The sequence below is a fragment of the Miniopterus schreibersii genome, assembly GCF_964146895.1.
Source record: "Miniopterus schreibersii genome assembly, chromosome: 4".
Taxonomy (NCBI): domain Eukaryota; kingdom Metazoa; phylum Chordata; class Mammalia; order Chiroptera; family Miniopteridae; genus Miniopterus; species Miniopterus schreibersii.
Window position 1 is genome coordinate 76,441,214 of NC_138105.1, and position 21,145 is coordinate 76,462,358.

The 21,145-nt window shown below is 58.4% G+C and overlaps 2 protein-coding genes across 2 annotated transcripts; both read right to left on the reverse strand.

The window, feature by feature from the left end:
• Window positions 1-193: 193 nt before the first annotated feature.
• On the reverse strand, window positions 194-15,524 carry HR (HR lysine demethylase and nuclear receptor corepressor). The gene is made up of 19 exons (XM_081135772.1): window positions 15,432-15,524; window positions 13,562-14,212; window positions 12,082-12,859; window positions 10,664-10,814; window positions 10,390-10,580; window positions 8,638-8,805; window positions 7,772-7,861; window positions 7,481-7,596; window positions 6,557-6,638; window positions 6,013-6,176; window positions 5,659-5,895; window positions 5,281-5,446; window positions 5,039-5,108; window positions 4,705-4,835; window positions 4,466-4,585; window positions 4,251-4,366; window positions 2,132-2,296; window positions 1,629-1,757; window positions 194-1,443 (listed from the first exon to the last, which is right to left on the reverse strand). The coding sequence occupies exons 2-19, from the start codon at window positions 14,171-14,173 to the stop codon at window positions 1,381-1,383; spliced, it is 3,549 nt and encodes a 1,182-aa protein (XP_080991898.1). The 5' UTR covers window positions 14,174-14,212; window positions 15,432-15,524; the 3' UTR covers window positions 194-1,380.
• An 83-nt stretch (window positions 15,525-15,607) lies between these two features.
• Window positions 15,608-15,712, reverse strand: HRURF (HR upstream open reading frame; the record flags this gene model as incomplete). The annotated part of the gene is made up of 1 exon (XM_081136064.1): window positions 15,608-15,712. One exon carries the CDS (start codon window positions 15,710-15,712, stop codon window positions 15,608-15,610), a length of 105 nt encoding a protein of 34 aa, XP_080992190.1.
• Between the last annotated feature and the right edge of the window lie 5,433 nt (window positions 15,713-21,145).

The window sequence follows — 21,145 nt, forward strand, 5'->3', positions numbered from 1 at the left end:
AACACAAAACAATCACAATAGTGTTTGTTAAAAGAAAGAAACCAAATAAAAAGCATACCAATTCAACTATGTGTAAAACAGAACCTTAGAGAAAATACTAGATGGAAATACTATCAGTGGTTGGGTTGAAGGTGAGTGGAGGTAGGCTTACAGGTGACATTTCTTATTTTCTAAATGTTCTGAAAGTGTATTAAATTTATAATAAAAATTTTATTTTATTTAAAAAAAAAACATTTCCCAAACCACCACAGAACAATTAGGTATGACGAGTGGGAGCATGTTGGGGCTGAGATGTACTAGGGCAGGGGAGCAGGCAGAGCCACACCAGAGGGCCCTGGGGATGGGGAGGGGCTGCCAACTGTCTCAGGCAGCAGGCCAAGCCCTGGGCAAAGGCTCTCCTGGGCCACACTCCCGGAGCTCCAAGTCAGATCAGATGGAAGAGATGGGGTAGCCTGGAGTTTTCAGGGAGGGTGGAGGCTCAAAGCCACCTTGCTCTGTGCCCAGGGCTCTGCCTTGCTGTTGTCGCTGTCAGGAGCATCCTCAGGGGTAGCCCCCTGGAAGATTCCATCTGCTCCTCAGTGGGAGGGAAAGACCCAGGTCCAGGGAATAAGAGCAGGCAGGGGTGTTTCAGTCCCCTGTCATGGACAGCCCCAGCTCTTGCCCACCTGGTTCCACTTTCGTGTCTCCCCTCCCTCCCCAATCCATGTGGCCTGCAGGAGCAGGGCCAACCACACTGGCAGCTTTCACAAAACAACAGACTTTAATGGAAAATAGGAAGGAGTGAGGTGATAGGAGGGAGTAGGGACAGGGACTCACTCCTAACATTCCCTTTGGCCAAGCCTAGGTAGTGTCCTGAGGCCACCGCCTCCCCACACTTCACAGCTCTCCCTCTTGGACAAGAGGGCAGAATTTCGGTGGCCCCCCCTTGTCCAGTATGCCTGCAGTGCGATGGGCGCCCAGAGCCCCATGAGGAGGTGGGTGGTGTAACAGAGCTTGGCACAGGTGGGGCAGCGGGGATGAGGCAGCAGAAGGTGTTGCTTAAGCCAGAGTGATTCCCAAAGTCTCCCAAGGAAAGGCTGTTTGTCTCCTGGGCTGGGGAACAGGGGTTGGAGGGAGTCAGTCACCCCAGATGTGGGCTTGGTACCATGGAGAGGGGCACAGGGGCAGAGCAGGTGCCAGCCTGCGAAGGGCAGGTGTGAACTTTGGTGGCACTGTGGTTGTTGGCTTTAGGGCCCAGGCTAGGAGTGGTACCCAGAGTGATGCTCATGGAATTGACCAAAAGTCCCCAAGTCCCCAGTGCCATTCTCTGCTTATGCTGTGCCCAAGCTGAGCACCTGATCTACCTGCCCCCTACCCCTACCCCAGACACCTGAGATCCCTCTAGTTGGCCTCCTGTAATGTTCCCACAGCCACCTTCACTGCTTGGAACACAGCCCAGTCCACCTAGAATAAAAAGAGAGGACAAGGTGTTTACAATCACATTTGTGGGGTCTCCCCACCAAGAAGAACGCCCTTCCTGAGCCCAGGCTAGCTGCTTGCTTGGCACAGAGCTGTATCTTCTATGTCACCCTAGCTGTGCCACAGGACTTGGGAAGCACACCCAGCTTCCTGGCCAGTGTCACACTCACCTGGGCACAGAGCAGGCGGCAGTCAGGGGACAGGCTGGATCCCTGGTGGCAGAGCTGAGCAGAGAGGGCAGAGGTCTCGGGGGACATGAAGTGCTGAGTGACACTCACTGTGCTTACCAGGCCCTGCACCTGCACCAAGAAGGAGGTAAACAAGAGGGTCAGTGGAAACTCAGGGTCACACATCCTTCCCACTGCCCAGCTGGGCCCTGAAGTCCATTTCCCATAACAACCCCATCCAGCTCTCAGAAAACAGAGGCTCTGGATCTAACACCAGCACCCCAAAGGGTGTGGCCAAAACCAGGCCAAGGGGCTGCCAGAGATGGCACAGCTCCCAAGGACCCAAAGCCCAGTTCAAGACTGCTACAATGGGAGTGTGGCTTCCTGTGCTGCCTCGGCCTCCAGGTCTTGAGAGGGTGGGGGAATGTGCTATCACTGTGCTGTTGTTCTTGCTGCTTCTGACATTCTGAGCTCTCAGCAGAGCCCCTGGCCCACCGGGGAAGCACCTGGTGGGGAGCCCCTGCAGGGACCAGCACAGCCTCTCCAGGGGCCTGCAGCAGGGTCCAGCAGCTCACACCCCACTCCTCCCGCAGGCGCCTCCGAAGCCCCGCATCCAGGTAGCAGCTTCCTGGGGTGCCAGGCTCCAGGTTGCCTGCCCCAGCCGGACACACCTCAAAGAAGAGAAAGGGGAATGAGCAAGGGAGGGAGGCGAGGGTGGGGCTGTAGGAGGACGGGGCATGGACTTCCCAAAGGCCAGGGGCACTGGAAAGAGCTGAAGTGTTCAAGTCTTGAAGGGCAAGCAGAGGAGGGCATGGGAGGGAGAGAAAGGGTCTGGGTGGTGAGGGGTTGGGGCCACTCAGGTTAGCAGATTGGAGATTTGGCTGAAAGGCGCTTAGAGGAAAGGATTAAGGGCTCTGAGGTTGGGGTATCTAAATCCCTGCTTTTCCTGAAGCCAGATGCCTTGAAGAACCTGTGTCCTTGGCCCTGGGCCCTCTCCTCCCTCATGCAAACATATCCCTTTCTCCAAAACCCAGGAAGAGAGCCTGCATAGTCCCAACTCATGAGCTTTCTATGCCACAAGCTCTTAACATAGATTCCAGTGAACATCCTGAATTGTGTGCTAAATTGTAGGTGATGGGGTAGCTGTATGTTCCTGGAGAGACAATCCAAATTCTCCTAAGATCCCAGATTCAAAAGAGGCAAGGACACACAGAAGTTCTGATTCCCAGGGGCTTGCCTGTCCAGGCCAAGGCCTCTGAAGCAAGCACAGCTATGGGGGAGGCTTTGCCAGCCAAACCAGAGCAGGGAGCTCCTCGGGCCAACAGGGACTGGCAGAGGCCAGAGAAGGAGATGCTCAGGGAACACCTACCGAGGTGAACACCAGCATCATGCCCCAACTGGCCACCAGCAAAATCCACCCCTTCAGCTAGGACCTCAGCAATGGTCCCTAGACTTAGGGCTCAGGGCTCCAAGACTAGGCCATGGGAGAGGGGAGGCTTGTGAGCCAGGTTAGACCCTAGAGTAGCTGCAGGCAGGAACCAAGGCTCCTTTGCCCCCCATCTCCAAAGTTCAAGTCTGTCCTGGAGCTAGAGCAGTGTTTCCCAGGCCACCCAGTGAGAATACACCCCTCAGACCTTCCCCATGAGTCATTGGATTTGGCCATATGGGACTGCCACAGCCCGCCACACCCAGACCAGATGAGGCCATGTGTGTATGAAGGGATGCTTCTGTCTGCTCCCTCTGCAGATGTGTTCCAGCATCTGTGTGTGCATCTACAGATCTACAAGTGTCTGTTGACATGTCTACAGATGTGCATGCCTGTGGGTAGGCAGGCGGTAGTGGACAGCCATGTTGACATCTGCATGTCTGCATGTGAGTGTGTGCCTTAGCAGGGGTGACACTTGGTGGACAGCTTTTCCCCAGGACAATCAGAGCTCAGCTGGACTTTGAAACCACTGGAGCTGACCTAATCTCAACACTAGCCTCCAGCCCCCTGGGTCTTCCTGCTTCCTGCCCATCTGCTCCTTCCCTGCCCCTCAGCCTGGTCTAGTCTCTCCCTCCATCTACCTCATGGCCTCCCTCAGCCCTTACTTGCTAGCACCTCCTGAGATGTAGATGACTTAAGCAGGTGGGCATCCCAGATGGGCTTCCCTTTGCCCATGAAGGAGAGGCTGTCTGCCCCCAGGAGGAGCACAGGGTAGTGACCTGGGGTGGGAACAGCCATAAGCTCAGTTCCCAGTTCCAACACTTAGCCTCAGTTTTCTCATCTGCAAAAAAGGAAAGCAGCAGTACCTACCTCAAGGGATGTGACAGTGCACTGAGATAATATGCTTAAGGGCCTCAATATAGTGCGTAGCCTGCAGCAACTCCACTTCCATTTCATCACTGGCTCCACCTCAACCCCTTGTTCTTTCTGTGTGCCCCACTACACAACTCTTACAAGGTCCCAGTCTGCCTTCCCTGCACATGCCCATGTGAGTCGAGGTTGTCCAGCCCACCTGAGGGGGTGGGGAGCACACAGGGAACACACACAGACAGGGAGAGCTTCTGGGGCTGGAAGTCCCTGCTCCCAGGGAGCAGAAGGGCTGCATAGGGGAAGGGGAGAGCGCCCGGCTCCCTCCTCACCATCTGGAGAAAACGGCGGATGCGTTGGGCGTCCTGTGCTCGGAACACGTGCCACACGGTGCTGACTTGGCTGCCTGGAGACCAGAGCCCCTCCCCATCCAGGCCTGAGAGGAAGTCTGAGGGAGAAAGACTGCTCAGGAGAGCCCAGGGAGGGGCAGACACAGCACCTCACATCTGCAACTGGTCCCCACCCCTGCCTCCGCCCGAGGACCCACCTTTCTGTGCCCGATGCCAGGCAGGCAGTGGGGCTTCAGCACGTACCAGGACACTAACCAGGTCAGTCACCTCCACACAGAGGTTCTTGGTCCCCAGGTGCCCACGGTGTGGGCTTACACCTGCATGGAGGTAGAGAAAGGACAATTGGGAAAAGGTCCCAGAACCTTGGCACAGACGTACAGGCACAGAGATGAAGGAATGGGGGTAGGGACTAGGCAGGAATGGATAGGACACTTACCATAGGCTGCCCACAGCTGGGGCTCCAGTGGACACAGGGCAGGGCCCGGTGGGAGGTAGGAAGCCAGGTTGAGTTTCCCATGTTGGGCACAGTACTCTGGGAGGGGCAGGCTGGCAGCCAGGTTCTCCAGCCTGTGGGGGAGGGGTCATGCCCAGCAGGCTCAACCCAGGCACCAGAGACCCCATCAAAGCCCCGCACTACTGGGGTAACTCCCAGAGGCAAGCGCAGTGCGCCAAGAGTCATGGGGGGGCTAAGGAGGAGGGGAGGGAGGGCAAGGGGCTGGGCCGCGTCTCTGAGGCAGGGAGGGCTAGCCAGCCTGTGGTACCATACACACCTGCTTGTGTCTTTGTCCTGCAGAGCTCTGTGCAGCAGGAGGACTGAGCCCTCGGATGACTTTGGGCGAACTAGGAGAGGACACAGAAAGGTCACAATGCCCAGAGGCCCTGCCCCTGGGGCAGCAACACAGTCCTTTCTGCCCTAGGCTCTGCTTCCAGCTGCCCCGAAGGTCACTCGGGGACTCTGCTGCCACCCAGCTCTGGCTCCCAGGTCCCTTTACCCCGCACCAAAGATACTTACTCTCAGGCCGGGAGAATCCATCCCAGAACGCGGCACTGCCCAGGTTTGTAGGCTGGGGAGGCCCGAGGGGGGTCAGCGCCTGCACCTGGCCTCCAAGCACCTCAAGAGCCTCGGTCCCCCACAGGCTGCCTCGCAGTGTCCTCTGAATCCCTGACACCAACACAGGCTGTAGTGGGGGGGAGGGGGGAATAGGGACACAGGGAGAAAGATGGGCTGCCCAACATGCTCAGGCTGGGGTGTGTTGCACCAGAACAGCTTGGGGACCAGGCCCCGCTGCTCCTTCTAAGTGATGGGCCAGGTCTGCCTGGGCCTAGGGATCAAGGCTCTGAGGGTAGGCAAGGCCATGAGGGCTGGAAGTGGGGAGGTGAGGAGCCTCACCTGGCCCTGTCTCCAGTGCTCCTGGAAGAGGTGGAAGCCTCGCCGAGGCCTGGGCTCCTGCAGCCACAGCAAAGCCCCTGGTGGAGGCAGCCTGGGCCGCACTGGTGAGAGGGGCAGGCCCAGACCCTTGCGCAGGGCGGGCCCAGCCCGCAGCCCAGGCCCCAGGGCTTTCTCCTGAATCTTCCGTTCCACTACCTGCGCGATGATGCTGTCCAAGATGTTAGTTATTCGGTCATCCTGCGGGGGAGGGAGCCATAGAGGGTAGAAGGGCTCAGGACCTGCCGGAACTTGCAGGGAGGGCCGGCCCAGCCTCTGTCCCCAGGCCCCCAGACTGCCCCCCATGCCCTTGCTCACGCTGGGCAGGGCTGGAGTGACAGGGGCAAAGGCCATATGTATCCGCTCATGCCCCAAGCAGAGTTTGACAGCAGTGGAGGCCAGCAGCTCACAGAGAGAGGGACAAGGCAAGGGCCCTCGGCTGGCACGGTCCTCTGCAGGGGTCTCTGTGGAGTCCAGGGTCTCTATTGAGGAGAAAAACAGTAAGGACCTCACCTTTCTCGAAGCTCCACTGCCCATATGCTCTTCCTCATCTCCTGGCCGAGCCTGCTTTCTCCTCACTGGCCTGGCCCATCACTCTGGATGTGCTCACCCCCCCACCCCAGCTTTCCTGCTGGCAGCCCCAGAACCTCTCCAAAGGAGGGCTCGGGAAGGGGATCTGGCTGGAGAGAGATTAGGAGGCTTGTCCTAGGTTTTATTTAGATTTATTTTCTCTGGAGTGACTTGAGAAGAGTAATAGCAATTGGGAGAGGGTATGACTAAAGCAACTCCAATTTCTCCTGAGGCTTCTCACCTGGCCCAGCACCCCCACTCCAGTCTGAAACAGGGGCAGGGGGCCACTCACCCTCTTTGATGTCCTTGGTCCTGTTGGTGTCCTCGTTGCAAGAAGGTTGTGGAGTTGGAGTGGTTTTTTCTGTCAGCTCCTTCTGTTAAACCCATCCACCCCCCCCCCCAATCCAACCAGAGATTTAAAAATGGCAAACGCAACTCAACCCAAGTCAACCCACAGCATTAACAACAGACTCTTGCAAGTCCTAAAATCATGTTTACAAGGAGCAAAAGGTTATATGGCATAACATTAGGTGGGGAAAAATTGCTCATGGAATTCTATATGCAGTATGGTCTAAAGTACACTAGAATAGAGTTGAATAAATAGATAGGCAAATTACTGATGTCAAAATGATCACAGTGGCATTATAGGCCACTATCATTTTCTTCCTTATACCTGTCTGTATTTTCCCAATTTTCCACCATGGGTATGTAGCATGGTGTCTGGCATGCAAAATGCATTCAATAAACTATTTCTTGAATAACTTTTATCATAAAAATGAAAGCTTCATAAAAGCTTTGTAAAATGCCTATCCAGGACCTGCTATGTGTTAGGAGCAGGGGATACTAAGAAGATGAGCCAACATTCTGTGGGCAGGAGTCCGTGCCTGGGACATGGACAGACAGGACAGGAAAGCAAGCAGCTCCAGCATGATATGGCAAGTGCTAAGCTGGAACACGCACAAAGTGGGCAGGAGCTCTGGGTATGCACAGTGAGGACCTGATGGGCAGGGGAGGGAGGCCAGTGGGTGGGACAAATGCCAGCACTGGCTCCATGGATCCAAATCCCCAAGGGAGGGTGGGAAGTAGCCTCATGTCCCCCTTCATTCCCATCAAAAGAAAAGGGCCAAAACCCTGCCAAGGTAAGTAAGTTGCAGTCACACTGCACAATGCTGGGGCCCACCGGCTAGTACTCTGTCACTTTCCCCATGCTTCTTACCTGCTGGCCCCCATCCCCAGGGGCCCACACCTGGGCATCAGCTTGGCAGGGACAGTGCCCCCGGATATCAAACTTGATCCAGACCTGGTGCATTGCGGTGCTCAGTTCTGCCAGAGCTGGAGGGGGGAGGGGAGATGTAGTTTGGTGATGAGTGTAGGTAAGAGGCAGCCCTTGCTACTTGACCTCACCAACCAGGAGGGCATGGCATTGAGCTAAGAGACATCCAAACAGGAAGCTAGTCTCCCCCAGGACCCACCCCCTGCATGCCTCCACCCCTCCAAAATGGCTCACCCTGGCTGGAAACAAACTGGATCAGCATCAGGGAAGAGGCACTGTGCCCAGCCTCCTGGGCACACTCCTCTGTGGACTGCTCCGGAGAGCCTGTGGGATAGAAAGGGAGAAGCTGCAGGTCAGGAAATCAAGGCAAGCACAGGTTAAGGTCAGGGAAGAAGGGTAAGAGCACCGATATCTAAATCAGGGGCTTGACAATCCATAAAACATGGGTTTTCTGGGACACTCGGGTTCAACAGTGATACAGGATCCTTTGCTTGGGGAACACAGAGACTTTAATACGCTGATATGAGTTGCAAAACTCCAAAATGACCATGTAGAATACAGTGTTCTGAACATTTCTGACCCTGGAATTCTCTTTGACCGCCTCGATTAGAACACTGGGAAATTTCAAGCCCTCCGGTGGCCGAGTTGAGCCAAGGAAGAGAAAGCTGAGAAGGCATGAAAAGAACAGGACTTGGAATCAGAAGCCCTGAGTCTAAATCCTGGGCCTGACACTTAGTATCTGTGTGACCTTGGATGAGTCACTTAGCCTCCCTGAGTTTTTCTTATCTGGAAAATGGAAGGAAAATTACCCACCTCACAGTGTTGTAAGGTTTAAAAAGGTGCAAACTGACAAAATGGGAGGCATAGAGTAGGCACTCGACTCCTTTTAAGGGTGGGCAAGGACACAGGTGTGGCCCTCTGATCTGGGGAGAGGAAAAGGTCTGCTCTATGGGGCATTGGGCAGCAGTGGCTGTTGCTGGGGCTGGGGAGGGAGGCTTTCTTGGAGAGAGGCAGCCAATAAATGGCCACAAACCTTAGAGCATTCCTTCCGAAGCCCCAGTCCCTGCTCCCCCACCCTCAGCCCCTGGCTCCTTGCCTACCTGCTTTCTCCCTGGCCCTCCCAGCACCCGCCATGCGACCACAGGCCACACACAGCCGGTGGCTGCAGCGGGGACATCTCCAGTGGGTGTTGAAGAGTCCATGGTGGCAGCGGCTGCAGCAACCTGGAATGCCTGGGTCGTCCTCTGTCCTGGCTGGCCCCTGGCCTGCTGGATCATGGGAGAGAAAGGAGTCAGAGAGGGTACAAGCCACAGGCCCCTTTTGAGGTCCTCATGTGGCAGACTTGGGGAGAAGCAGGAGCAGTTTCCACTAAGGGGCTGCCCCAGAAGGGAAACAAGCCCCTCACAGATCCCCCTACTCACTCGACAGCCCTGTACAAAATCTCCTCGAAGCACCACTGTCTCCAGCAAACCCTCCCAGAGGTGGTGCAGGCCCCATCTCCCCAGTTCCTGCACCATGGATTTTCCCATCGGCCCTGAATTACCCAACCACGCCACTTCCAACACATTTCTTCACCCGTCCCCTCCCTCCTGAGTTGGCTTTCTTCAGGGGACTCAACATTAGAAGAGGAACCCTTAAGAGGCCATGCCTTCCCTCACCCAGTTTCAGACTAGATTCTCATTGCTAAGTACAAGGATGCCAGTGAGCAAATATTCATTTATTCATTCAACAGACACCTTGTTCTGTCCCGGGCTAGGGGCCAGGATTCAGAGCTAGACAGGACTTGGTGCTTGCCCTCCCAGTGCTCACATTCCAAGGGGAGATGGACCATAAACATGGCCATGCTGAAGGTAGCACCGAGTGGGTGCCGGAGTGTGAGAATGGGATGGAAGGCCTAGGGTGGAGATGGTGGGGGCAGGCTCACAAATGGGCCTGATGAGTAAGTTTTCATTCACCAGATAGAAGGGGAGGAGAAGGGCCTTCCAGACAGAAGGAACAGAGAAAGTGCCAAGGCCCGACGGGGGTGGACAAGCCCAGGTGAGCCGGGAAGGCTGCGCAGGCAGATGGTGATGCGGTGTGCCGGGAATCCGGGTTCAGGGAGTGGTCGGGATGATGAAAGGGGATAGGGGCTGGACTTTCTGGGACAAGAGGGAGCCACCAACGGGCTTCCACCTTGGCCTTCCATCCCATTCTCACACTCCGGCACCCACTCGGTGCTGCCTTCATCATGGCCATGTTTATGGGCCCATCTCCCCTTGGAATATGAGCACTGGGAGGGCAAGCACCAAGTCCTGTCTAGCTCTGAATCCTGGCCCCTAGCCTGGGACAGAACAAGGTGTTTGTTGATGGACCACAGGGGTGTGTTTTCCCAAACACAGTGCTCTCGAGGTGCCAAGAAATGAATGCAGGAGGGAGAGCCTGGAGCCAGAGGGACTCCACAGCCTCAAACATCAGCCTGAAGCCTACCAGCCTCCTAGGGCCCTTGAGCTTCACCACCCAGGAAGCCTTCCTTATGCGCCACCCGCAGGGAGCTCCCCCACCTTAGAGTGTTCTTATAGACACTTGGCACTCAGTCTTATTTCCCCAACAAGCCCTGAAGCTCTTAGACAGTTGGGCTGGACCAGGTTTTATACCTTCCCAACATCCCCCACCCAGGTCAGAAACTTCAGAAAACATGGTGACTAAGAGCCTTAGCCCAGAATAAGGGCAAAGCAGGGCAGGCGTTCTCCAGAACTGGAGGCAGGACAGGCAGTGCTGGTGGGAGGGAGGGGTTCACATTCCGAGATCCCTGTGCTCCTTGTGAAAGCACCAGGCTCTCCTGGGTTCCCCAATGCCCTGTGGGTGCTGCTCACCTTCCCGCTGTGCCCAGGCCAGGGCCTCCCGCTCCCTCCGCAGCAGGCGGCACAGTCTGTCTCCCAAACCACTCAGAAGGTGTTTGGCAAGGCCCACGCTGAGCCCGGCCTTCGGGCCGGACCCTCCTCCCTCCTCAGAGCTGGCTGCCGAGTCTTCCTCCTGCTGCTGCTGCTCCCCTCCCAGAGACAATCTGGAGATAGGGTAGAGGAAGGTGAAGACGGAGCAGGAGCACTAAGTGGGAAGATGTGGGGACATCCAGGGGCAAGGGCTCACCTGGGCACTTGCTGGGAGTGGCAGGCCAGCCCTCCCACCCCTCCTGCTGCCTGGGCACAACTTTGGCACTGAGCAATGCCTGCCAGGGGAGCTGAGCAAGGTGCATCCTGACGCCCTGGGTCCTGGAAGCTGGCCCTGCCATCTCGGGGTCCTGTGGGGACAATGCAGCTGGTCAGGAGTCTGGGCCTCCCTGGACTTATGTAAACCCAAGGCCCTGCCTTAGCACCCAGCTGTCCACACACAGAACCAGCCCAGTCCTTAGGGCCCAGGCCCGCAAGGCCTGACTTAGAACCAGTGAGAGTAGACCAGGCAGCTAGAAACCTCACAAAAAAGGCCTGGAGAGGAGCTTGACAATGCCCTGGTGTGACTGATGGGTGGAGAGGAGGGTCAGGTGCGCTGAGCCCAAGGCCGGGGCAGCTGGGGTGATGGTCCTGACCCAAGTGCAGGATCCTGCCAGTGTAGACTTTGGATAGCTCCACTGTGGGCTTAGCAATGCCGTTGGCTGCGTGACAATGTTAGGAGACAATCCCAACGTGGACGGAGGGCGCCGGAAGGTGAGAAGGCCGAGAGTTTCAACACAGGCCACAGGTGCAGTAACCCAAGAAGGCTAAGGGGCCAACAGCTTCCCAGCCTAGGCACAGGCCTACAAGAGCGTGGACAGACCCACACCAGGTGCAAGGCCATCGAGACAGTCCGCATCCGGGCCCAGCAGTTCAGGGGGGCCAAGAACCCGAGGTGATCCAGAAGAACGGAGGCTGGGGCCTCAGCGCCAGAACCCTCGACGAAGGGCACAGTGTGACAGAGGAGTCCAGGATGTTCCTGAAGCCTCAATATTGGCAGAGTCCAAACTGAGCTTCCATAATCCAGCTGGCTAGCAGAGCAGTTGTTTGTTCCTTAGGCAGGACAAGGGGTTCTTCGGGAGAGGCAGTCTTCTAGACATGGATTTGTGGCACAGGTCGTCATAAAGGTGAACATTTACTGAGTGCTAAGTGCGAGGAATTCTTCAAAGCCTTTTCTGTGAATTATATCATTTAATCTTTACAGAAGTCTTTGAGGTAGGTGCCGTCTGTATCCCCATTTTATAGATGAAGAAACTGAGGCACAGAGAGATAAAGCAACTAGCCCAAGGTCATGCAGCTACGAGTCAGCAAAGCCAGGACCCAGGCACTCTGACTCCAGAGCCCAAGCTCTGAACCATGTCATTACACTGCCACCAACACACCATGGCTTGGGAGGAGGCAGACAGAAATAGAAGCCATTTGCTTAAAGGCTCTGGCCTGTAGATGCTAAGGAACTCCCAATAGATGCTGGTACGATCCACTCATAAAGGACCTGCTGTCCCCACCTTCTTGCAAAGCTCCAGTCTTAGCTGTCCCCTCCCAGATAGGGCCCCTACAGCCCCTCCCCTGCCCTCTTACCTCTGTGGTCATCGCACTGTTCAGCCTCTGCTTTGTTCCCCAGGACATCTTGCCAACCTCTGGCCCCCTGCCCTGCACTGCCCGGGAAAGGGTCAGGGGGGCGCTTGGCGGCTGGGCTGCTGGCCACACCCTGGACCTCAGGGCTACTTGCCCTCTTCAGGGCCCGAAGCGGTGCAACTGGGCTCTCCTCATCCCCAGGGCAGCCTCCTGGGCACCCAAACTGCTCAGAGTGCCTTGTGAGCCATGTCTTCTTCAGCTTGGTGTGGTGGTTGGGCAGGCAGGCCCTGGGACCAGAGGCCTTGTTAGCTTCTTCGATGGACTCACTGGGCCCCCTAGTGCCCCCTTCCAGGCCCTCCTGGCACTTCCCACAAGTGCCAAGGCCTCCATCTCCAGCAGGTGGGTGGGATGAGTAACAGCCTGCCTGGGTGGTAGGAGGCCCAGGAGAGGGGCACCTTGATGTGGCTGATGGCCCCAGCTGGTACCCAAGGCCCCCACTCCCCGGTACAGTCCAGACATTGCCAAGAGTATGAACCAGGCCTGGGGGACCAGTGGGCCAGGGGGTCCGGGGAACAGTGTCTGGATGCCCCAGGAGAAGTGGGCAAAGATTCTGATGCCTGCCGAGGCCTGTCTCTCCATCCCTCTGGTGGAGTGAAGGGCACTCTGCCTCTCCACTTCTCTGGAGAGGCCCACCGGGGGCTAAGCCCAACAACCCCGGTTCCACAGTTGCCAATGGCTCCTTTGCCAGCCTGAGAATACTCGGATCCTTATGGTAAAAACCCTGAAGAGAGAAGAAAGGATTAAGCTAGTGCTGACTTTGGTTCCCAGTGCTTAAAAAAACGAACAAACTGACCACCAAGAGATATGTGCCTATTTGGCCTTAAGGGTTGTGAAAATACTGAAGAACTCACATATTGGTTAATAGGCACTGCTCCTACATGCCACCCTACTACCCTGGCCACCCCCAGGTCATTCCCCAGGGTTTCTCAGACCTCCCCACAATCCAACAACCAAAGGGATAATGTCTGGCACAGTGAAAGGGCCACCAGGATCTCTCCAGGTTGTTTTACGCCCTGTACCATACTGATTTTAAAATAGTTTAGATCTCATCCTTCGGCATGGGGGTGGCCTGTGGGAGAGGTGTCCTAGACACAGGCCAGGGGCTCCCTGCACATCTCCCTCCCAGATAAAGGGCTTTGTCTGACCCCCTTTCCCAGAACAAGACCACACATTCTGAAGCCCCCCAACTCCCAGGGCCTTGTTCTGAGTGGACAATGGATGAGTCAGTCCCTGAAATGGCCCAAAGGCAGGGGAGGCCTAGTGAGATGGAGGTGCTCAGAAGAGGAATTGCTTGGTGTTGACTTTGTCTGAGCTGACAGGCTCCTCTATCTGGGTGCTGCCTTATTTTTTTCATCAGAATGGAAGGGCAGTGTGATGTGGCCTGATAGGGTTGCTACCTTGCATGGTCTGCTACAACACTCACCTTGCTGCCTAAGCTGAAAGCAGAGGGCACTTTGGGCTGGCCCCCTGAGTACACCCAGGGGTGCGGGGCCAGGGGCCAGTCACATGGACGCTCTGGGGGCAGGCTGGACACTAGGTATGGTGGCAAGCAGGTGGGCACCCAGAAGGGAGCTCGCTCCAAGATCTTGGTCTCCAGAAGGAAGGGGCAGTGCAAGGGCCGGAAGGCCACAGGGTCACTTTTTGGATGGCCACTGCTATGCTCAGGAATCAGGGGGGCATAGCGAGGTGGGCATGCTGACCCATATAATGCCAGTGGATGGGTGAGCATCGCCTCTTTCCAGCACAGCCCCTCCTTGCTGCTCAGCCAGCTGGCCTTCCTCTCCCCATTCCGGGGGCCTTCACCCTCCACCAGTGGGAGCGTGTCCTTGGGGCCCTGAGGGAAGCCAGGGGGAAGCCAGGAGTCTGGGGTGCTCAGGACACCCCTCCAGAAGGGAGCAGGCTCTCCCAGGCACAGGGACCCAGGGCGCAGGCCATCTCGTGGCAGGGCATTTGGCTCCCGTCCCACGATGCCGTTCTCAGGGGCTGTCTTCTCCCAGGCTGGGGTATCCTTCAGGAAGCTGGGCGTAGTCTCCATCACTCTCCTGCCCTCATGGGGCTCTCCCAGAGGGGGTCCCTAGAGCATAACCACCAAAACACGAGCTTCTTAGGCACTCTGCCCCAAGTACAGAGTGGGCACCGCCCTGGCAGCACCAAGGCGGCTCAAACCAGTAAAGCAAGTGCCAACCCACAGATGGGCTCCACGATGCCTGCCCACATGCGGCTCGAGGACCCGCCTGGGATGTTGCAGTGTAAAAGGTCACCCCTTCCCCCAAACGCCTGGGATTTGACAGCCCTCCTGGGCCAGAGCCCCTTAGCAAAGACGGCTGTTTCTAGGATGACATGCCTTACAGAGCCTGCAACCTGGTCACAAGCTATGGGGAAAGATGGGGGCAAGAACCCAAAGGATGAGCTGGGTGGAAGTCACTGCACTGGGGACAAGAAAACTGGATCTTGGCCCTGACTCAGTCACCTGCTGTGTCATTTTGGGCAAGTAATGTCACTCCTCCGGACCTCCGGGTGCCATTGTATAAAAACAAGGCTTGGAAAGTGGGGATCTCAGAGGACTCTTCCCAAATTGCAATCTGTGGTTCCGGGGGTGCTACTTGCCCACTCCACCCCTCAGTTCCACCCAGGCTTATAGGGGTGGGAAGTCGAGGCTGGGCAGGCTGGAGTCCCTGGGGAGAGCCTCCAGGCAGGGCTGCTGGCTGGTGCTGCTTGCCACACCTGGGCAGCCAGTCTCTGTCTCTTCCCAGCCCTCTACAGTCTCTTGGCTTCTGAAAGAGTCCCGGGACGATCGCTAGGGCCTGGGATCTCCACCATGCCCCCAAGGGAAGGAGTGAGCCAGCACAGGAGAGGCGGATTAGGAGGCTTCAGCCGGGACTGGTAAAGCTACCCCTGTGGAGCCGGCAGTGCCAGGGCCACCGGCGGCCGCAGTCACTGCAGCCTGGCGGGGGAAGAGAAGGAGGCGGGGAAAGCGGGCTGCACCCCAGAGAGAGGCGAAGGAGGGAAAATTGAACGTGCGTGCGTGCGAGGGACCAGGATGACAGGTGGCACTAGAGTCGCAGCACTCCTTCGTGGCCCCCTGGGTGAAGCCCCAGGACAGAACCCGGACAGAGAGCGCTCGGGTTTTCTGGGGCCACCGCTCCAACGCGGCGCAGCGCCACCGGGCACCCTAACTTTCGGATGTGTGGCCCAGCCGAGAGGAGTGCGGGGCGCTCATGCCCTACGGCGGCTCGGCCTGGGCTAAGCGTCCCCGAAGGCGCGCGCCCCCGACGCCCCCTCTCGGCGCTTACCTGAGCTTCACGGGCCAGGTGTGGCTCGGGCGGCGGCGGTCGTCGGGGCCGGGGTCGGACGTCCGCTCCCCATGGGCCGGCTCCGGGGCCTCCCGGCCGGCGGGCGAGGCCTCGTTACCCCAAGCTCCGTGCTCAGCGCTCTGGCGCTCTCTCTCCCCCGGGGCGGCGGGGGCGCTCTAGGGCCGCAGGTTGGAGGGGTCGGACTCCGGGATCTGCAGGATGCGGCACACGGCGCGGATCGGCCGCACCAGCTTTTGGGCCGAGGCCGTGGGTTGCGCCATGGGACGGGGAGACTCCGTGCTGCGCCGCGGGGAGGACCGGGCTGGGGCTAGGGAGCGGTGTCCCCGAAGGGAGAGACGGAGCCGGGCCGGGGGGAACGCGCGCCCCGGGTCGGAGACGGCCGAGTGGGGGAAAGGCCGAGGGGCCGGGGGAGGGGGTCGTGCCTGGAAGGGGGCGCCGATCCTGGAACCCAGAAGGGAGGCACCAGCGAGGGCGCAAAGCGGCGCAGCGCGGCTAATGGAGGGAGAGCGCAGCGGAGAGCGCAGCAGGACCTCTGATCGCCATCGCCAGACGCGCAACTGAGAGTGGGGAAGCTGCTCCGCCGGTTTCCTCCTCCAGCACCCTGCGGGAAACAGGAGCCCGTGATTCGGCGGCCCCGCCTGGGCCTGCCCCCTCCCGGGCCCCGGGGGCTTCCGCCAACGCCCCGGCGATGCCACCGGCTGCGCACGGGGAGAATGAGCCCTTTGTTCCCCCCTCCCCCCGCGGCACCCGGGCGCCTGCCGAGAGAGGCTCCCCGGGGGCAGCGTGCCAGCTTCCCAGCCGCCCCACCCTCCCGTGGGCCCGGCCCCGGAGCCTGGCAGGCGGGCAGCACCCCCACTATAGGTGCCAAGCCCGGGAACTGGAGCAAAGGGCGGGAGGGGCCGGACCAGGCCACTGTGGGGCGGGGTGCCCCCTGGGGTGCTAGGGCAAGCGCTGCGAGGGGGCAGTGCCAGAGCTGGCAGGGGCAGTCGGGTTCTCACGGGTCAGTGATGGGCACTCTGACCCACGCCAGCCGGCCCTGTGCCTGCTGGACCACTTGCTCCTGGTCCTCTCCAGCTCTGGCACATGGGCACACCCCACTGGCAGTGTCTGCCCTGCCTCCTCCTCACCTGGCCAAGCTGCTCTTCACCTTCTGACCCAAGCCCCCTCCCAGGGCCCAATGGCACAGTTTCCTGTGTTCACAGTTCTGGGAGGGCCTAGGCTCTAGTCTGTCCCTGCTCTGAGGACCTCGGTTTCACCAAGTGTCTGGGAGGAGGTGGGACTAGATGAGCTCCACCACCTGCTTCAGCCTCACATTCTGGGGGTCTGCCCTATTCCTGTTCCTAGTGCTTCCAGGCCCAGCACTGGAGAGGAGCCCATGGGAGTGGCTCCTGGGAAGGAACAGAGAGGAGAGGAAATGGGAAAGCAGGGCACCCTCCACCCGAGGAAGCATCCCGGCTCCTCTGCGGGGGTGGTTCCAGAGCACAGACACAAACAGACAGATTCAAACACACACAGACAGATTCAGACACACACAGAAACCCACACGCCCAACGGGCGCTTCCCTTCCCCTCAGGCACCCACCTCCCACCCCCAGTTTCCCCTGCCTCCCTGTGGAAGCCATCCTTGGCCTGCCTTCACCCAGCCCATGACAGAGCAGCAGTATCCCACCCACCCCATCCCATCCAAGGGATGGTTTCTCGGATGCCCAGCTGGGTCCCAGGTCACACCACCATCCCTGGAGAGGGGAACCAGGAAGACCCTGCAGGGAGCCTTCCTTCCTGGAGACTAGAGGGTAGGCAGGGAGTCCTTTCACCAGCTGAGGGGAAGAGGGGAGGGGTCGGGAGTAGGGAGTAGAGGAGGCCAGAAGGGGCTGGCCCCCGGCAGGACTTGGGTCAGGTTGGCGTGGATTCCCTCTGCCCCTTCGCCTCCCCCCCAGAGGCCAGCTCTGTGGCTGGGCAAGCTGGTAGGGGTTGTTTACTTGACTGAGTTATTAACACTCCCTTCCTCCCCAGTTCCCCTGAGGGGTGGCCAGACCAGAGTGTGCCAGGGGCAATGATTGTAGAGGGTCTACTAAGGACTGCAATCCCAAGACCCCAAGCCCCAGCCTCCCACTCCCAAGCTGGCTCCAGGGTGCAAATGGGGGCTGGGGTGTGCCTGTGGTCCCCCATCTGTGTCCTCTGGCAACTGAAGCTTGTGGGAGAGTCTGGGGGGGGGGTAGAGATTCCTGCGGCTTGGGGCCTAGAAGAGGCTGGGCAGGACGGTGGGAGCCTGGGCTGTCTGGGGCCCTAAGGGCCTGCCACTGTCATCCCCAAAGGGGATGGGGACTGTCCCAGGGGAGTAGGAACAAATACCTCCCTCCACCCCACCCACCCCAGTTGCCATGTCTGCTTTGTCAGGTCACAGTCTCTGGATTAGACCAGGACTCTCAGGACAGGCTCCTGAAATGCCCAGGGGGACATGGGGTTGAGGTGAGGGAAGGAGCCCCCTTCCACCTTCACCCAGCTCCCCATCCTGCTCCACAGCCCATGCCACAGGCCCACAGAGCCCTGGTAGCCAGCTCTTCTGTGCCTGAGGACAGAGCAGAGCTGAGGAGACACACAAAAGACACAAACACAGAAGGAAAGCCACACAACACGTGGACACAATGCTGGACTCGTGGACAAAGGCAAGCTGACCAGAACCCCCAGACACTCGTGGGCCCACCCGGCCCCACGGCAACCCCTCACACACTGACACACGCATATAAACGGAGATACACATTCATGCTGACAAGCGCAGCAGCACTCACGAGCCAGTGCCCTCACGTTGTCCCCAGAGCCCCTTACCTGGGCAAGCACAGTGCCCCTCGGGTGGAGCAGCCCCCTGCCCAGGGGAGGGCAGCAGGCGGGGGCGGGGGAAGGAGCCCCGGAGAGTCAGGCCAAGCTGCCACTAATCCGGGCGGGGAGAGGGGGGGCACCCACGTCAGAGCGGGGACTGCCGGGTGGAGGGCATCTGAGGACATCCCCTCCCACACACGCGGCCGTCTGGGCACCTAGCCCTACTTCCCCAGCCCCTCCATCCTTCAGACAGCTGAGGCTGGCCTCCCCCCACCCCACCCCCCACCCTTGTGGCAACGCCTGGGGCGGGGGCATTGGGGGAGGGGAAATACGGGACGAATTCTCCCAGGACCTGGGGGGAGGGGAGGGAAAGGGAAGTGTGGAGATGCTTCTGGAGGCTGAAGGAAGCTCTGCAGCAGATGCCCTCGTCCCCTCTCACCCACCCACCCACATCCCTGACCTAATTCCTCTTCTCAGTTCTTGCCTCCCCACTGTCCCTCCCCCTTCCCCCCAACCTCCCCTCAGGGCAATCTAACGGTAGCAGAGAAAGCCACCTCATTCTGCCCCGGTTCAGGACCTCTGGCCCCCAGGATTTCCTGGGCAGTGGGCATCTGCCTCCTGCCCGCCTTCTGCCCCCTACCCAACTATTGGGCATCCCAGTCCTTGATACTGAGTGGGAAGCAAGGGGCGAGTGCCTGAGTGCTCATCTCTTCAACCCCTCAAGGATGGGGCAGTGCCAGCCAGGACTCCCCAACTCAACTCCTGGGCCAGGGTTGTGTTGAAACAAGGGGCTAAGTAAGCTGCCACCACTGAGAGTAGCAGCTAAAAATACAGCAGTGGGGCAGTGCACATAGAGGCCAGAGTCGGGAAAAGGGGACCAGGACACGGAGGGGCTGCAGGCAGAGAGGGGCTGAGAGGCAGGGAGGCATAGGAGTCACCTGAAAGGTCCAAGGGGTGGTGGAGAGGCGAGGAAGCAGGGAAGGGGAGGGACACCTGTACTGGGGGATCGGAAGCAGTGGAGGAAGCCCTCAGGGTCAGGCAAGGCAGGTGGGGAGGCCCAGGAGTAAGACCAGGGCACAAATCAAACGGGCTGGTACCTAGGCCAAGCAGAGGCGCGTGCTTCCGAGGCGGCTGAACTGGGCTGCTTTACCTTCCCAGCCGGTGGCGAGCACTGAGCCTGGCACATTTGTGCTTCAGGCCAGTAGGAACAGCAGCCCAGCTCTAATGCTGCCTGGGGAGGCAGTGGGCACACTGGTGGATACTGGAAGACTGGGGGTCATGGGCAGGCCAGAGCACAGCCTAACCTTCCCCTAGGGGCCAGGCCAGAGAGGGTGAAGGATGGGCCAGGAACCCCCTGCAGAGAGAGGCAGTGCTGGCAGATGTCTGGTGCTCCTCAGAGGGAACAGGGCAGGCTCTGAGGGAAGTCCAGCCCACACCCAATGCCCCAGTCTCAGGAGCACATGTGTGCTTGGCCAGAAATGCCCCAGAACCTGTAATTCTCTTTACCCCTTCCCTTCTGGCCCCAAGATATCTTGGAACCCACACAACTGCAGCAGCCGTTTGCCAAGCATGTGTCATAGAGATCTGGCATTTTCAAGTTCTGTGATGGGCACCAAGGAGATGCAGGGCAGAGACAAAAGCAAGGCCATCCCTGCCCTCAAGCAGCTTATACTCAGTGCATTTGTTCTTTTACCAGCAGGCCCTGTGCTGAGAACCCATGATGACTAGCAGACTCCGGCGCATTAATGATTACAAGGCATTCCTAGTCCCACCCTGGGGAAGTCAGGGGATTTTCTTGGAGGGGTAGGCACTCAAGCTCTGATGTCAGTGGGCCTTCAAGTACATGATGATGTTTCACTTTGGCTAAACCACTATTTGTTCCTGGCTGGGATAAAAAAGTGGGTAAGATGCCAGTCTGTTCTTTATGAAGTCACAGTGCAGCGGGGGAGAAAATACGATGTGCTCAAGGCAAAATCAGAAGTCAGTACAAGAACAGAGATGGTGTAGTCTGGATGAGCACTCAACTCCAAAGAGGAATGGGGAGTGCCTACTGAGGGTTTCTTGGGGGAGGGGATGTCTGAGTGTGCTTCAAGGGCAAATAGCAATAGGTTAGTGAGTGGTGGGGGAGGAAGAGCATGTCCGGGGAACAGCAAGGAGCCACGTGACAGTCCAGGTTGACAGAGGTGGGGAACACAAAGCAATCTTGGTGTAGGGGAAGACAGCTGGGAAAGGAGAGGAGGGGAGAGCAATGAGCACAGCATTCTGTGCTCAGGACAGGGTGAGCAAACCAGAGATCAGGAGCCTTAGGAGCTCGAGGAGGGGCTGGCAAGTCAGGGAAGGCTTCTCGGAAAAAGCAGGTCTTGACAGAAGGTCATGACAGGCCAGGAAAGAAAGACTGTTTGCAGGGCCAGAGATTCATTCAGCTGGAGCAAAGGCCTGGAGACTGATGCTGGAATGAATGTGATGTGCTCAGGAGACAGAAATAGGAGCAGCATGGCTGAGGGCAGGAGTTGTGGGGCCACCGGGCCAGCAGAGGCTGTGGACTAAGGTGAGGATCATGGACCTGAGATAGCATCACCAATTCACCCCAGGGGCCCAAGTGACTCTGCTGCTCACGATAAGGCCCTATCCTAGGGATGAAGTCAGGTGAAGCCCAGCTCCCAGGAAAACTCCCCCATTCCTCACAACTCCAGGCCTCCCTCCAGCTCCCCTTCTCTTGGAGTTTTGGCTTCATCACATGCTCCTGTGTTGTGTTCTCTCAGTTCAGGGGTGTGGATCCTGCCATTCTGCCTCTACCAAGGTCACTTCTGGGCAGGCTTGCATCAGGAGATGGGACCCCCACCCACAGCAGCACATTCGTGAACGAGCCACTTCACC